General features: G+C 49.2%; 2 protein-coding genes across 2 annotated transcripts; both read left to right on the top strand.

Moving 5' to 3' along the window:
- The first annotated feature begins 9,359 nt into the window (after positions 1–9,359).
- On the top strand, positions 9,360–14,463 carry LOC136479902 (uncharacterized). The gene is made up of 2 exons (XM_066477618.1): positions 9,360–9,602; positions 14,233–14,463. The coding sequence occupies exons 1-2, from the start codon at positions 9,360–9,362 to the stop codon at positions 14,461–14,463; spliced, it is 474 nt and encodes a 157-aa protein (XP_066333715.1).
- A 1,010-nt stretch (positions 14,464–15,473) lies between these two features.
- LOC136479901 (uncharacterized) lies at positions 15,474–16,910 on the top strand. Its single transcript, XM_066477617.1, has 3 exons — positions 15,474–15,791; positions 15,879–16,331; positions 16,806–16,910. Exons 1-3 carry the CDS (start codon positions 15,474–15,476, stop codon positions 16,908–16,910), a joined length of 876 nt encoding a protein of 291 aa, XP_066333714.1.
- The last annotated feature ends 378 nt before the right edge of the window (positions 16,911–17,288 follow it).

The following is a 17,288-nucleotide window of genomic DNA, read 5'->3' as shown; positions in this document are numbered from 1 at the left end:
TGCACCCACATCTGTAAGGGAGTGAGTCTTACCATTGAGGGTCTTATCTTTAAAGCTGACCTGACCCTATTACCTTCCACGAGCCTAGATGTCATCTTAGGTATGGATTGGCTAACCATTCATCGAGGTATCATATCATGTTCACCTAGATACGTCCAAGTGACCCACCCATCAGGCCAAGTTATTAGATCTGAACCTCAGTCCAAAAAGTCCACTTCTATCCTATGTCCCTTAAAGCGAGTTCAGAATCATAAAAGGAGGAGAAGACAGTTCATGACGTGCCTATGGTCAAAGACTATCCTGATGTATTCCCTGAAGAATTACTAGGTATGCCACTAGACCATGATGTAGAGTTCATCATTGATCTTTTACCAGGAATAGGACACGTTGCCAAGAGACCCTATCGCATGTCAGTTGATGAACTAGCCGAGCTCAAGAAATAGCTTGATGAGCTCATTTCGAAGGGGTATATCAGACCTAGTGCTTCACCCTAGGGGTCCCCTGTTCTGTTTGTTAAGAAGAAGGATGGCTTGATGAGAATGTGCATTGACTACCGGAACTTGAACGCAGTCACCATCAAGAACAAGTACCCCCCTACCAAGGATCGATGATTTGCTTGATCAGCTCCGAGGTGCCAAGTATGTCTCCAAGATTGATCTCAGATCTGGCTATCATCAGATGAAGATTCGAGAGAGTGACATCCTGAAGATAGCTTTTGTGACTAGGTATGGGCAGTTTGAGTTCACTGTGGTGTCCTTTGGACTCACGAATGCTCCCGCATACTTCATGAACATGATGAATAAGGTTTTCATGGATGATCTAGATAAGTTTGTGGTAGTATTCATTGATGACATCCTTGTCTATTCACCCACTGCCGAAGAACATGAACATCATCTGAGAACTATGCTTCAAAAATTAGCCCAACATCAGCTCTATGCAAAGTTCAGCAAATGCAAGTTTTGGCTACAGAAAGTTGCCTTCCTAGGCCATGTACTATTAGCTGAAGGTGTCGTAGTTGACCCAGCCAAGATTGAAGCTGTGAAAGAGTGGGATCAACCTCGTAACATGACCAAAGTCAGAAGTTTCTTAGGATTGGCTGGATATTATCGCCGGTTCATCGAGAACTTTTCCAAGATAGCCCGTCCAATGACCAACCTTCTGAAGAAGACTAAGGAGTTTGAATGGACGCCCGAGTGCGAACAAAGCTTTCAAGAGTTGAAATTGAAGCTTACCACAACTCCTGTGCTAGCATTGCCTAATATCAGCAAAGATTTCATGGTCTACTATGATGCATCCCGTCAAGGACTTGGCTGTGTATTGATGCAAGGTGGAAGAGTGATAGCTTATGCTTCTTGCCAGTTGAAAGAACACGAGAACCGTTATCCTACTCATGATCTTGAGTTAGCAGCAGTTGTGCATGCCTTGAAGATTTGGAGGCACTACTTGATAGGCAACAAGTGTGATATCTATATCGATCACAAGAGATTGAAGTACTTTTTCACTCAGGAAGATCTGAATATGAGGCAACGCCGATGGCTAGAATTGATCAAAGGACTATGACCTAGAAATTCACTACCATCCGGGAAAAGCTAATGTAGTCGCAGATGCTCTCAGTCACAAGAGTTACTGTCACACTTTGATCACTGAATCCGTACCACCTGAACTCAAGGAAGAGATTGATGATTTCCAACTTGAGATGCTACCGCATGGCTTGTTGAATGAGCTTCGCATACAGTATGATCTCACAGATCGCATTGATCAAGCTCAGAAAAATTGTGAAGAGATCGAATATCTCCGTGGTCTGATGAAACTAGGCTACAAGACCAACCACCATGAAGATGAATAAGGAACCATCTGGTTCAAGGACAGAATCTGTGTACCTTCCGATCCAGCACTACGAGAGGAAATTCTGTCAGAAGCTCATGATTCTAAGTATTGTATTCACCCTGGAGGTTCAAAGATGTATCAAGACTTGAAGAAACACTTTTGGTGGAAAGGCATGAAGATAGACATTGCAGGACATGTGGCATGATGTGACACATGTAATAGAGTCAAGGCTGAACATCAAAGGCCTGCAGGATTATTAAAGCCTCTTGACGTTCCCGAGTGGAAATGGGAGAGCATATCCATGGATTTCATAGTTGGATTGCCCCGTTCATAGAAAGGCAATGATTCCATTTGGGTGATTGTAGATCGTTTGACCAAGGTTGCTCACTTTGTACCCATTAAGACCAAGACCGATATCGAAAAATTAGCAGATCTATATGTTGAGCATATCCTTAGACTGCATGGAGCTCCCTCTAATATTGTATCTGATTGTGGTCCTCAGTTTATGTCCCGATTCTGGGAAGCCCTACACAAGTCCATTGGAACCAAACTTGATTTCAGTACCGCTTCTCACCCACAGATAGATGGACAGACTGAACGAGTGAATTAGATCTTAGAGGACATGCTTCGTGCTAGTGTACTGAATTATGGCTCTGATTGGGAGAAATGCCTACCCTATGTAGAGTTCGCTTACAACAACAGCTACCAAGCCAGTATCAAGATGTCGCTATTTGAAGCTCTGTATGGCAGACCTTGTAAGACACCTTTGATGTGGTCTCAACTAGGGGAAAGATTGTTCTTTGACTCTGCTAAGATTCAAGATGCCGAGGGAGGAGTTGCTCAAGTAAAGGAGAATTTGAGAATTGCTCAAAGTCAATACAAGAGCTATGCTGACAAAAGAAGAAGAGAACTTGAGTTCAATGTGGGAGACTTCATCTATCTCAAGGTATCCCCGCTATGTGGAACTGTCAGATTCCATGTGAAAGGCAAGCTCGCCCCTAGATTTGTTGGGCCATACAAGATCCGCAAGAGGATTGGAAGACTCGCTTACAAACTTGAGTTACCTGAGGAATTGGCGGGTGTACATCCCGTATTCCATGTCTCATAGCTACGCAAGTGTTTGAGAGTGCCCGATGAAGTAGTTCCAACTGATACACTTGACATTCAAGATACTCTTGAGTATAAAGAGCATCCTATCAGAATTCTGGGCAGAGATACCAAAGAGACCCAAAGCAAAACTATTCCTATGTGCAAGATCCAATGGAGCAATCACACTGAGAGGAAAGCAACATGGGAGAAAGAGTCTGACCTCTAGCTACAATATCCTTATCTCTTCGAAGGGTACGCTCCGCTTTAATCTCAGGGACGAGATTCTGTTAAGGGGGTAGGACTGTAACAACCCAAAAATCCACATACCAAAAATCACAACTATAAAATTTTTGTGTTAGCCCTATGTGATGATGAGTGGCATTTGTAGGAGCTAACCCTAAGTGTTGCATTAGTCATAATCTAACTAAACCTACATGACTTGCACAAGTATCTCACCTCATCACCTTGAATTTATTTTACCACATAGCATACATCAAGTTGCATTATATTCAACATGGTGATTTGGATTTTATTTGGGTTTATGTGTTGATTAATAAAAGCTAACAAATATTTATAAATAAATGTACTAACATGGGATTAATATCCCAACATATACTATGACCAATGTTTATCACCAAGGGACATTATACCAAAGGAGAAATATGCCACTTGAATTTATATACATGAAAGAAGTGTTACATAATATAAAAAGAAATAGGGAAAGAAAAGGAAATAGGAGAGAGGGAGCTGCAGCAGCCCAGGCCTGCTCAGCCTTGCGAGCCAACCCGGCCGAGCCCGCCTGCCCTCCCACTCGCGCACGCGGCCCACGAAGCCGGCCCAGCATCACCCTGCTGCCCGTGCGCGCACAAGTTGCTGATGAGCCGGACCCACCGTCAACCGTCACGCACCGCGCACCGCTGCATCAAGACAAGCTGGCAAACAAGCCCCCTCTGTTAGTCGCATAGCAACAGGGTCTTCTTCCTCCCCACGCCAGCCTCTCCTCATGACCGGGAGCCGACCGCGGAGCAGGCGCGGGCCCAGGGTCATGCACATCGCATGACCCTGTTCCCCCTTGCGTCGCGCCTACGCTACCGCCTGTGAGCCGTCTGATGCGCATCGCACATCACCGCCGCCTGATCAACCGCCATTGGGGAAGCATGGGGCTTCGCCTATAAAAGGAGGAGCCCAGAACCCTAGCACCTCACCACACCTCACCGCCGCTGTGCGGTTCGCACCAGCACACTAAGCCGAGGGACGAGAGGAGAAGGAGAGGCACGAAGACGGACGCCGCTGCTGGAGCAAGAAGGGAGGAGCCGCCGGCGTGAAAGACGGCGAGTACCTCTGTCCCGACTCGGCTGTGCTACACCATCGACACTGCACCACCACCATCGCCTTTGAGCTCTCCGCGGTGAGCCATCTTGCTGAGACCACCTCCCTAGCCAAATGGAATGTGCACCGCCATGATCGAAACCTTGCTGAAGCTTTGAGCTCTGGCCTAGCCCAACTAGTTAGCTAGGGAGACCGCCATGGCCACGCTTGCCGAGACCCAAGACGCGCCATGCACGCTGCCATCAGCCAAAAGGAGGACCCCAGCCATGACGTTGTACATCAGAGCAGGAGTGCACATATACGGGCACGTTCACCATGGCCGAGAGCACAACCATGGTGAGACCACCGTGTCTTCTATGTTGCGGTAAAGGCGACGTTGACACCCTGATTAGCTCCGCCATGACGAGAGACACACCGCGCTCACCTTAGCCGAGGAAGAAGCCCACCGGAGCCCTACGTTGCCGCACCACACCTCATCGGAGCACCACCGCCTCCACTTTGCCCCCACCACCATGGCCGGAGCCACTAGGAGCACCAGGAGCTCCTTCAACATGCCCACCGTGGCCGTAGAAGCACCGTGGAGCTCACATGCTCTTCCAACTGGGCTCTTGCTACCACTGCAGCCATGTCCAGGCACACCGATGAACCCACGCCGCCATTCACCATGACCAGAGCCCTAGGAAGCCCTAGCCGTCGCCTCGACCCCACCATCGTAGTCGCCATGGCATGGGGAAGCTATTGCCTACCCTAATCGGACGCTAGTGTCGCCGCGGGTGCTCGCCGGTGACCTCACCGCTAGTGGGAGCCCCGTGGGGAAGAGAAGGGGATTTTCCTCTCGCCAACCACGTCCCGAGCAGCTCCGACGAGCTCCGACCATGTCCCGAGTAGCTCTGCCGAGCTCCGACCACGACCACATCGACCACGTCCTGAGCAGCTCCGCCGAGCTCCGACCACGACCACGTCGACCACATCTCGAGCAGCTTCGCCGAGCTCCAACCACGACCATGTCGTGCACATGAACCAAACCCTAGGAAGGAGTAAGTGGACCAAGTCCTTCATAGACCGGCTTTGCGGTCTATGGACCAACGCAGGCGGGTTCACCATGAACCGCGCCACACCTGCGCCCGTGGATCACGGCCCATTAGTGGCCCAGTAAGACAACGTGGCCGCACCAGCGCGCGCCACATGGCGGGCCAAGCCTGGCCCAAATCCAGGCCCAACCAGCCCAGTCGAGGCTCGGCCTGTATTGGCCATTGACCGGTCAACGTTTACCGTTGACCGGAGCCACATGTCAGTGACACCGCCATGCGGGACCCCACCTGTCAGTACCAGAACCGAGATGATGATGTCATGCTGACGTCAGCATGCCACGTGGACCAACAGGAGCGTGACACATGTCAGCACGATATTAATTCAGCCTTTTCCCATTTTTAGAAATGATTGAAACTTCAGAAATTCATAACTAATTCATACGAACTCAGAAAAATACAAGACCAGGACAAAAATTCATCGAAAATCAAGCTCTACGCAATGAACCCATGTTTGAGTGCATTTGGCTCTTTTGAATTTTCATTGTTTTTTGTGATATTCTATAGACGTCGCTAACGCGACTATAATGCGATCGTTTGTAGACTCGTAGGAGAACCAGACGGACGAGGACCGAGAGTACCATGAGGAGTACGGAGATGACTTCATTAAAGGTGCCACATCCCACCCAACCTCGTAGCACCTATTACACATGGCTAAAATAGAACTGCTATTGCTTTACTTTATTGTTATATTCACACTATGATAGGACTTGCATGGTAGTATGCTTACTTGATGGCCTTTACCTTGACGCAACCTTACCCCTGCTTACCCTGCTATTAGGCTAAACACACGCTTGCTGCTATATTTCATTGCTTATTACTTCTACTACGCTTGTACTACATTGATGCATGGTGGAAACTGGAGTTATCTGGACTTTGGGGAGAGTGCTGCGTGTGTGACTTGGGTGAGTGGAGGGTGAGGGTTGTGTCGACCAAGTTAGAGTATACGACGAGCCTAGGGCAAGTCTTACCGTGAGGTGCTACCTGGGCACCCCTGGAATGAATACCTGTGGTGGGTAAATGGTGATATGAGGTGGCCCTAGGTGTGAACCTGTGATGGGAGGAGCCCAGGGTGGAGGTGCTGTGGTGGCATGGTAAATGGAAACCCTGATAAAGACATTCTAGCTTGGTCATCCCTAAGGACTTACTAGTACTCAAAATCACCGGGAAGCCTTACGTACCACTCGCCCTATATGGTGCGGGACGGCCGGACTACTTGGTAGGATATTGCCACTACTGCTAGGTTGATAGCGGACAGTGCGAGGAGGTACGGGGCACGGAGGTTTCCCCCACACCCGTCTGAGACTTCATGGAGACCTTGTGGACCCGGCACATGACTCATAGTTTCAGTCGCCCCAAACTAGACTTGGGGTGTACCAGGGCTGAATGGTAGAGTGGCATTATCCTAGGCTAGCAAGTGGTCGGAATCAGCCCAGTTGACGACGGTCAGCGAAGAAGGCAGATCTTGTGGTTATGTAAAACCTCTGCAGAGTGTATGGTTAATCGATCGATACATATGCCGACTAGTCGGCTATGGACCTTTCCTGGGTTTCGCTTAAACTAGATAGTGAGATGAGTCCTTCTCTTCTTCCCCTGTGAGAGAGTGTCGGATGTAGCCAGGGGCTACGGGCCATGAGACAGTGCCGAGAGGGAGTTGCCCTGTCGACTGAGCGATGGTATGGTGATGATATGGAGATGGTGGTATATCGATCCTAGGATCGAAACCTGGCTCTGGGCGGGAATGGGGTGGAATGTGCGTATGAATGGTGTTAAAACTTGACCAACTATTATTATATACTTGATATGCTAAAACATAGGAAAACCCTAGCCTTATAGGTTCCTTTTGATTATATCCAACTTGCATCCAATTTCCACAAAGCAATGCTCATAGGGTGGGAGTGGCCAGTACAAATCGTACTGATAAATTTTGGCACACAGGTTCTGCTGAGGAGTATAGCTCTGAAGAGTTTGACGGTTGAGGGGTTCGTTCCTACGCTCGAGTTTGGCGATCTTATCTTCAAGCTATTCTGAATGAATGCTACTTTTGATTCCGCCAATGCGGCGATGTAATAATTTATGTAATTACGCACTATTTGTACTACGATATTATCGTTGTATGGATGTGGTATTCGACTGGAATTTGGGTAATATGATCTACAACGGTCTTATTACACTTCGACTCGATGGATTTTTCCTTCGGGGAAATCAGGTCGTTTCAACCGACGGATCTGGCAAGTCACGTGCGGCGGAAGCACAAGGAGGCGGAGGCGGAGAACCACTAGCGCATTCGGCGAGGAGGAGCGAGGACCCCTGATCCGGCGAGGAGGACCCCTAATCCGGCGATGAGGTGAGGCGTCGGGCGAGCGATGCAGCGCTCCTCCACCTCAGCTCTCGTCAGCTCCGGCGCGCCCTCTCTCCTCTCTCTCTCTCTCTCTCTCTCTCTCTCTCTCTCTCTCCCCCCCCCCCCCCCCGATGCGACGTGCGGCGAGCAGATCCAGCGAGCAGGCAGCCGGATCTGGCGAGCAGCAGCCGGATCCGACAAGCGGACGTAACGGCGGTGCAGATCCAGCGAGCGGAGCGGCGGCGCGTGGACGGGCTCGGCAAGCCTGTGGATGGGCTCACTGGGCTTATCCACAGGTTTTTCTTTTTTTGTTTTCTTTATTTGATTAACCGAAGCGAGCGGCCAACCGCCTCGGAAAATGTCCCATTTACCGTGACCTTTGGACCCGCCTCGGTTAAGCCATTTCGTCCGCCTCTGTTAAGTTTCCTGTAGTAGTGTAATTAGCATCAACCAAAATCCAAAGATTGAGAAGGTTTACAGTATGGATGGAAGTGGCAATAATTAACCTGAAATATTGAATTTTGTAACAATGATTAATAAAAGTGAAATTTTTACTCTATGATGAAATATATTTAAAAGTTCTATAGCACCTGGGAACCATAGATGTTACCGAATAATGTCGCAGCTGGCTCGCTAGCCACACGCCACTTGCTCGTTACAAAAGATTGCTTGCACACGTTCCAAATGTGCTTCAGGAATATATCAAGTCACTTAATTAATTAGTCAATTTTTTTTTTTTTTGCAGTCACCAAGTTCGCTTTCTGTCTAAAAAGATGTAATCTCACGTGATACATTCCTAGCCCCAACGTACTCAATAGTCTTATATTATTATATTCAAAATGCTAGAAGCTTCGTGTATGCCTGCCTTGAAGGGGGAGCTTGTCTTGAGCTAAAACAAGTTTTGAACACAAAAAATCCTTCGAGCTGCCAAAAAAAAAACTCGTCATAAAAAAAATGTAACGTGAATGACACAAAAGAAATTATGCACGTAGGGGACCTATATTCATTAATCAGTAGTGCCATTTTCATTTTTTTTCCTTACAAAAAGTTTACTTCTCCAGCTGGGAAGGAAAAGGTGGCCGTTGCTAAATAGTAGTATATGAGGTTGCGGAGGCATTGAGAAAAGCCTTGTCTCAGTCTGAAGTGCTTAAACCATTCAAGAGTCTATCCGCGGACTACCGCTTTTCTTGGGCCATGTTTGGTTCAGCTTACGGGAGTCTCGCTTATAAGTTGAGCAGAATTATATAATAAGCTACGATGTAGAAAATCGGTTGTGTAAATAAGCGGGGCATTTGGCTGTCCTGATTATTTCGGGTATGACATTTTACGCTGGAAACCATAAACTTTTCTCAAACTGCATAGTACTATTTACTACTGTTTATGTGAGTCTATAGCCTTGCAACTGGACCCAAATAAGAGTTTCTATTTGCATCCTTGTCCTTCTTCTTCAATCGATGCATGAGCTCGGAGGGAGCCGGCGGTGGGGGGAGAGCCGGCGGTGAGGGAGTGACCCGGTCGAGGAGGCCTCCAGCCAGAGGCCAGATCCAGTAGGGACCTGCTCCCCGCCGGCGGATCTGGTCCAGGGCCGGGCTAGAGGGAGGCGATGACGGTTGTGGAGGCGGGAGCCAGACCGGAGGGAGGCGCTGACGGATGGAGCGGTGCCGGGGAGGGAGGCGGCGCCGGGGATGGAGACCGCGCCGGGGAGGGAAGCCGCGCCGGAGATGTTGGCCGCGCTGGGGAGGCAGGCCGTGCCAGACCGGAGGGAGGCGCTGACGGATGCAGCGGTGCCGGGGAGGGAGGCGGCGCCGGGGATGGTGACCGCGCCGGGGAGGGAAGCCGCGCTGGAGATGGTGGCCGCGCCGGGGAGGGAGGCCGCGCCAGAGATGGTGGCCGTGCCGGGGAGGGAGGCGGCGCCAGGGATGGAGGGAGTGAGCGAACGCGAACCCGCGTTCTCCAAATCGCACGCCTTGGCTCGCTTTTTGGCCGTAGGCTATTTTCCGCGTATAAGCGGACGCGCGATGGCTGGTCGCAAGTGCGACGCAACCCGTTAGGCGAGATTTTCGGCTCATCTCGGTCGCGAACGTGAGAATGAGCGGAACCAAACAGGGCCTTAGCTCGTACATGGGTAGTAGTGAAAAGAAAATAAGAAATCATAGAATAAATCAGTAAAGCACAGCATGCAAAAGACCTATAATAGATAAAAATATGTTCTTTTAGCTTAACATCTATCCTGATTGAACTACTAACAATATGCGAAATAAACAACACTAAGATCTCCTGATTAGTTATTATCACCTGTTGTATAGGCTGATTAAGATAATTTGTTGTAAAATGAGCCTATTGCAGCCGGTTACAACCATTTTTCATATGCAGGAACATCCTCAAGGTGCTAGTACGACAGGTTGCACTCTAGCTAGGAACAGATTGCTTCCTGACCTCGCCTGCCTTGAGATGACGTGGCAATGCGATCGATCTGATATTGAAGAAAATGAGATGACGGGGCAGTTTTAATTATGGAGAAGGAAAAATTAGATAGCCTGATTTTACTTTTTGAGTGAGTTTTCTATTTAGATAATGGCTAAATCATGTAATTTGGCATCTCTTTTCAGATGGATTCTTGGAGTTGCTCTTAGACTTCACACTTGTATCCACTGCACTTTGATTAGTAGTACAAAGCACCATAGAATGTATTATATTATATATTTTCTTATACAAGTGACAGTAAAGCTACATTTTCTCAACTTCTCGCAAAATACTGGTGATTCATGGTTAATAATGTACCATAAAGTTAAATCATTGCACATAGCCATTCAGTTCGCAAATGTTGGACACCGATTCTCAACTGCAGTAGCATTCAGTCAATCACATGACTAACGAAAGTAAAGCTCGGGTTATTATTAGTTGCGAAGGAATCAAATGGACACGCCAACAGTGGCTAAATTAATTATGTACCTGACTGATGCAATAGTGGCAGCCTGGCAGGCAAGACTGCTGATCCCATTCAACTACGCCGATTTGGACCAATGAGATGTTGCAGGTTGGGCCATTGCCGGACTTGCAAACATAAAAACACTTGGCAAATTTGAAGATTCCGATAGTGATCGGTCCCATCAGACGATGGCAGTGGACGCAAGTTGTGGAGTTTTATTTTTCATGCTCAATCAGTTACTACCTAATTACAAGTCCAAATGTGCCGGACTTGCAGCAGTGCTGCCAAGAATATAGAACCGGTGCAACTGCAGATCAGCAAGCTATTGGAGAAGACTGAATATGGTGGAGAAGACTAGGGTCGATGACCCACCTTTTGGAGAACGGGCCGAGCCACAGGAGAGGAAAGAAAGGGAGTGCGTGGAAAAGGGCAGTAAGGGCATCTTTAGTGGTGATTCGATGCATCCAAGAAAAAGGACGGCCACGTTAGTTTTGGACGAGTCGATTTCTGAGCTAAGTGGGTCCTATGCATAAATAAAGAAAACTATTACAACTGTTATTTCTGTTGCCAAATAAAAAAACAGTTTCCTACTTGCTTTTGTCCGGCCGCTCTCTCACAAGGAGTCATCAGCCGTTCGTGCTTCTTTATTTTAATCGTTTTTTACCGGCGATGAATCGACTCACACAGGTGAATCGGTTCAATCTCTCTCATCAGATTAGTCGATTGCTCTAGTGGCATGAGTCGACTCAGGGCTGCCACCTCAACCCATGAGTCGCTTTTCAGAAGCCCACTGGAGAAGCCCTAACGTTGCCGAAATCGGCCCAGGAAGGCAGGCTGTGGAACTTGAAAGAAAAATGTGAAAAGGAGAAATATTGAAAGGAGGGCTTTATGGGCTTAAGAAAAAAAAAGGTTTCAGCCCAAAGCAAACACAAAAAGATTTTAACATTTTAGAATTTTTGTAAACTCCTATGGAAATGTTAAATTCAATTTTTTTTGAATGAAAATGTTTGGATTTCTAAACTTGAAAGTAAATTTGGGGAATAATTTTTAAACTTCTTTTCAACAAAATATTAGTATTTCATTTTTAGAAATGGAATAAAACCTAGACGTAACTAAACGAGCTTTTCAATTACAACTTTTAGACACTGTAAGATAAAATGCAAGCAACATGAATTTAACAAAAAAGTTTATTATCTAACAAAATTAATTAATTTACAATATAGTTTTTCTCCTACAGTTTGGCGTCAACTCTATTTTAATTCTAACAATTCTTTAGAAAAGTATAAAATTAAATGTTTATGGTGTTATAAAATCCATGTGAAATTGCCCCTAAAATTGAAATTTTAGAAAATTGTAAAATTCAAAGTTTGTGGTTTTTGGGCAACTCTTGGCCCAGTGGCATACCTGCTTGTTAATTTTTATAGAATTGATGTACCCGACCTTCTCATGTTTCTCGTCAGATATGTGATTCTATGTTCTACAAAGATACATCATGTCATGAAGATCAGAAGTATAGGATGCGTTGATTACATCATAATCACTAAAACTATAGTTAGTATTAGTTCACATGTATTTAAATCAACAATAAAAAATAAACTCACAGAACATTTTAGAAAATATTGGACTTGGAAGGTATAGGACATGATTTGTGGAGTACATTTGCAAAGATGGGCGATACACAATTAATTTCACAGTCCGCTGGCAAGCCCACCTCAACGTCATCTTCTGTGCAAACAAGAAACTATAGGCGACCGCGCGTGTAGCGTGATGGTAAGGCCGCTCGGGTGAAGCGCCTGCCAAACGCAGGTTCGCACCGGGGAGTTTTCTTTGCAGGCTAAGTGTGGATGGGCACAATGGTCAATGTGTCATGCCCGTTATGCTTGGAATTTGATGGTCTTTAAGTACCTCTTAGTTGCGTTTATGTTTTTAGGTATAGATGTAGATCTATCTTGTGCACGGTGTCTGTGCGTTTGCATGTGTGTGGTGTGTGGTGTGTGGTGTGAGTTTATGTTCAAGTTCAGATACTACAACTTATACTTGAAGTATTGAGGCATTCAACAAAAATAAGAAATTACAGAGACGAGCAATGACACTGCCTATGAAGTTGCCATTTGGAGAGGCAGGTGGCCAGGTGCTTAAGATGCCCGTCTCTACAAATAATAAATTGATTAAAACATTCAAAAAAAAGGCTGCCTCGCCATGATACTCGCTGCTGCCTCACCACCCTCAGGTGAGTGTTGGTATTTTTAAACGCACATAGATAAATCCGTAAGCGCACGGATATCGATGTAGCTTTCACACAGAAGTATTCCAACGTATCGTATTTATCCACAGAAAAACAATGGTTAAAGGAGTCGATAGTTCACCATCATGTATCTACTAACTAGTATACCAACTAAACTAAAGTGAGAGTAAGTGATGATAATGATAAGAGTTATGAATAATAACACACATATAAGAGAATTACATGGTAAAAAATGAGCAGTCTAGCTAAGTTGAGAGGACAACGGGTGAGTTCAAGGTTTCTAAATACTTCTTTATTACTTTGGTTCTATAGGGTATAACTAATTCATGGTAGATATAACGATCATACACAATAAAACTTTGGAGCAATAGTACCTTTCCAACTCACGAGGGGGGTGAGAAAGTGTAGTTGGGGGAAGGCTGCCTAAAGCTCCATAAACATCAATCCTAACGTGGTGGATTACAATGGCCTGACAAAACTGTCACCCCTGGGGCTACCACAACTAACCATAGGATTAAGCGTAATCTTAGGTAACCTATAGTCTAGACACCATGTCTATACTACGGATTACTACTCTAGTCACATGTGCTAACTAAAGCACTCGAATGCGAGCGGAGATTACATGTTAAGGTTTGATAACTATACTAATCATACACATGGAAGGCATAAAAGTAGATAGAGAAGATAACTATATTAAAGCATAAGTCTTGCAAAGGTGAGATACAAAGATATACCCGACCTCTGAAGATTTCTCTAGAATCTGAGCATGGCTCAACTCTCCCTAACTCTCAACTAGAGATATTCTACTTGTACATCTTGAGAGCTTTGTGGAGATTTCTCTCTTATGGTGTATCTTGATCTGAATGAGAGATGGCCTCCTGGAGGGGTAGGGGCACCTTATATAGGGGAGATGGAGTAGGGGGCAAGGCATTGTCATGTCATCGATCCGCGTCAACTCCCTCGATTATTATTGGATGAACCGACTTAAAACTGCCTTAAAATTAATGGTGTGGATTTTGGAAACGCATACCAGGCGGCGAAAAGTGAATGGGCTCGGCTCCAGAGTGGGCTGGGCGGCCTCCCAAATGGGCCGACCGGCCCACCACTTTGGTAAATGGGCCTCCCCTTCGTGTTGTAGTCTTTGGACTCCGTCTTGAGTTGTCTTTTGCAGTTTTCGTGAGTTGAATCACTTGTTGTTGTTTGGCTTGTTTGGAGTGTAGACAGTGGTCCTGGGGCTGTTTTCTAAATAAATTCTCCTGCATACAAATATTCACCAAAACTTATGGAATCCATTAGTTTAAACCTCTAGACCTATGTTTGATGATGGAATTAAGCATATATGTAGGATATGTTGACGGTTTATGATTGACATTAACAACCGGAGTGGATTCCATCATCAAACATCGTGAGCCTCCACCCGGTTACCGACCCCAACAGACTAGAGTGGATTGCTCCGAGGGGCGAGCCGGAGCCGAGGCCGCGCGATGGCTACATCATGAGCTTCGTGGCCTTCCACGAGTGCGGTCTCGGCTTGCCGGTGGATCGGTTCATGTGGGCGCTCCCGCATTACTACGGCGTGGAGCTCCACAACTTCAACCCCAACTCCATCGCGTAGGCGGCCATCTTCATCGCCGTCTGCGAGGGGTACCTGGGCATCGCCCCCCACTGGGAGCTGTGGCTCCACTTCTTTCGGGCAGGGCTCAACACCAAGCCGATGGGCACGCAGAAGGCATTGAGGGCCGGTAGCTGCACTCTCCAAGTGCTCCAAGACAGGTAGCCCTTCTACATCCCGACTCAGCTTGCGTCGTCCAACCGCTGCTGGTACAACAGGTGGTTCTACCTCTGCAATGACGATGGTGGGCTTCCCCCCTATACAAGGCGGGTTGTGGAGAGCCAGCCGGAGAGGTGGAGGTACGGCGTCCCGTTGGTTGATTAGCCCAAGCTGCAGCCGCTCCTAAAGGCACTAGAGAGGCTGCGCAGCTACGACCTTACGGCGGCCGTGGTCGTGGCGGCGTTCCACCACCGGAGGGTGCTGCCGCTGATGGCTCGGCGGCAACGCCTATTCGAGATGACACTGGCTGAGCCGATCGATGGCATCCGGTTGTTCGCCATCACCCTTTCCGACGAGGAGGTTCTGCGTCGGGTGAGAGAGATGGTGGAGGGGCGGCAGAGGAGCAGTGAGCTGACCCCATTCCCAATGCACCCGTCATGGAGGGTACATCTCTCTGGTAAGTCACACGCTGCTGCAGCCCCCGAGGCCTCCTCGCTCCTTACATTTTCAATCTGTTTCCTTATTCGCGTTTGTCGTTCCTGTAGGGGATGAGGGATGTGCGAGCCTCCCCGCTGCCCATTCCCGAGGACGCAGAGCGGCGGGCGGTGAACAGGGCGCATGCCAAGGCATACAAGGAGCAGAAGGACGCTGAGGAGGCAAGGCACAAGAGGAAGAGCCTTGAGCGCGACGAGCTAGAGAAACATTGCCGGCAGTAGAGGCACGACGGTCTCTCGGTGGAGCCGTCTCCGTCACCATCGTCGATGGATTCTTCGAGCGATGACGATGAGAGCGAGGCAGGGCGGGGTCCTCTAGACCATCTCCCTGACGTTAGGGGGACTGCGCCTAGGGCATCAATGAGCGGCCCGGCATTTCTAGGAGGAGGAGGAGAGGATGCCTCAGGGCTGGCGATAGCCCGCCCTAGGGCCGAGGCCAACACGCCTGAGACATGGGTGTTGGGGAAGCGCATCGTCAGCCTGATGGGCTCAACGGCGGAGGTGGAGCGAGCGACGGTGGGGGCGACCCAACAACCTCTGCGGAGGGTCGAGGGGGCATCAGAGTCCGGCGAGGGCCGGCCGGCACCGGTGGACATGGGGGGTCGTGCCACCGCCGCCGCCACCACCGCTGTAGAGGATGAGGGACGCAATGCAAAAGTTGTTGTGTCCCCGTTCGAGGTAACTATTTTGTCAGTGGAGTTTGCAGCATCTCCCACTCATTATTTAGTCGTATGCTGACCTCATGAGTGCTTTGTCTTCAGCCAGAAGCGTCAAGCGGAAACGCCTACCCTAGCGCCACGTAAGGCACTTAAGGTGAGCACTAGCTCCACCGCCCGATGGGTGGTGGAGACGCAAGCCACCATACAGTGTGGTGCGGCGTCGTCCAGGGCTGACCCGAAGGAGCCGGTCACCCAAGGAAAGGCTACCGAGGCAGCCACGAAGCAAGCGGGGGAGGAGGCACCTACGCCCCATGAGGCCAAGGCCCACGAGTCAAATGAAGTCGAGGCACCCTCAGTCGCTGAGGCCACCGAGGGTGAGGCCGAGGCCCCTAGGACCTCTGAGACCGAGGTGGCGGAGGCCAGGACTTCTAGGGCTTCTGAAGCTGAAGTGGTGGACGCTAGGGCTCCTAGGGCCACTGAGGCCAAGGCGGCAGAGGCTGGAGCCCCCGGGACCACCGAGGCCGAGGTGGCAGAGGCCGGCTTGGGCGCGGTGGAGCAGGTGGCCTAGGATGCGGAGACGGAGGCGGGGCAAGCTTCGGTACTGCCCATGGTCCAAGATCCGCCGCCGTCGTAGCAGAACACCCGGGAGGTGGAGGTTCATTCAATCTCCTCCAACGATACTTCCCGGGGAAAGGATGCGGTGGACGCTGAGGTGGCTAGCACCGCGGAGCAGCCAGCTCTGACTTTTGGCGAGGGGAGCTCGACCCTCGTCCGGGTACAACCTGAGCCCCGTGGGTGGGATAGCCTGCGTGTCTTGTGGCGGAGCCGGGATGACCCTAAGGGGGAGCCTCTGTTCGCCCTCGAGGACGCGGTCGAGGGGGGGCGCTAGGACTCCTTCGAGCAATTCTGCCGTCTGGCAGAGTAGTTGCTACGGACAGCGCTGTCTATCATGGCTCACGACCTGCCCAGCGTTGCCTAGGTACGCACTTTCCTTTCTCGTGTTGTGTCATCTTTTTCCTGAGTTTTCTCACAGTGCTTGACGTCTGTTCTGCCCATCCAGGAGCTCGAGGCCCGGTCCCTTGGGAAGTCATTGTTCCTCCAGTGGGAGAGGGACATCTGGGACCAGCTCCGGCAGTAGAAGGACCTGCTCATCAATGCTAATGAGCTTTTGTCGACACAGAGCGCGGAGGTGGAGGACCTCTGCCTTTGCTGTGCTGATATGAAGGCCAAGGAGGCCATAGCTTAGGAGCAGGCCGCCCCTTTGGCGGCGCGGATCAAGGAGCTAGAGGAGGAGTTGACCCAGGTGGCCGGCGAGCGGGACACCTTCAGGGCCCGGGCTGAACAAGTGGAGGCCTCTGCCAAGGCCGTCGCCGGGTAGCTGGGGGCGGAGCAAGGCGCGCACCTGCTGACGATAGGTGCCCTGGCAGAGGCTCTCAAGGTGGCCGAGGCCTCCCGGGTCAAGGCCTTAGCCCAGAAGGAAAAGGCCGAGGGTGAGTCCCGTTGAGCTGTGCCCCTT

The sequence above is a fragment of the Miscanthus floridulus genome, chromosome 9, assembly GCF_019320115.1.
Source record: "Miscanthus floridulus cultivar M001 chromosome 9, ASM1932011v1, whole genome shotgun sequence".
Taxonomy (NCBI): Eukaryota; Viridiplantae; Streptophyta; class Magnoliopsida; order Poales; family Poaceae; genus Miscanthus; species Miscanthus floridulus.
This window is presented reverse-complemented; position numbering and strand designations above follow the sequence as displayed.

What these genes read in the sequence shown, in the direction of transcription:
- LOC136479901 (XM_066477617.1), top strand. Translation starts at nt 15,474, where the DNA reads ATGAGCGGCCCGGCATTTCTAGGAGGAGGAGGAGAGGATGCCTCAGGG. An exon ending in TTGTTGTGTCCCCGTTCGAG is followed by an intron (nt 15,792 to 15,878) that starts GTAACTATTTTG and finishes GTCTTCAGCCAG; the next exon opens with AAGCGTCAAGCGGAAACGCC. An exon ending in GCTTGGGCGCGGTGGAGCAG is followed by an intron (nt 16,332 to 16,805) that starts GTGGCCTAGGAT and finishes GTTTTCTCACAG; the next exon opens with TGCTTGACGTCTGTTCTGCC.
- LOC136479902 (XM_066477618.1), top strand. Translation starts at nt 9,360, where the DNA reads ATGGAGACCGCGCCGGGGAGGGAAGCCGCGCCGGAGATGTTGGCCGCG. An exon ending in CGGCGCCAGGGATGGAGGGA is followed by an intron (nt 9,603 to 14,232) that starts GTGAGCGAACGC and finishes TAACAACCGGAG; the next exon opens with TGGATTCCATCATCAAACAT.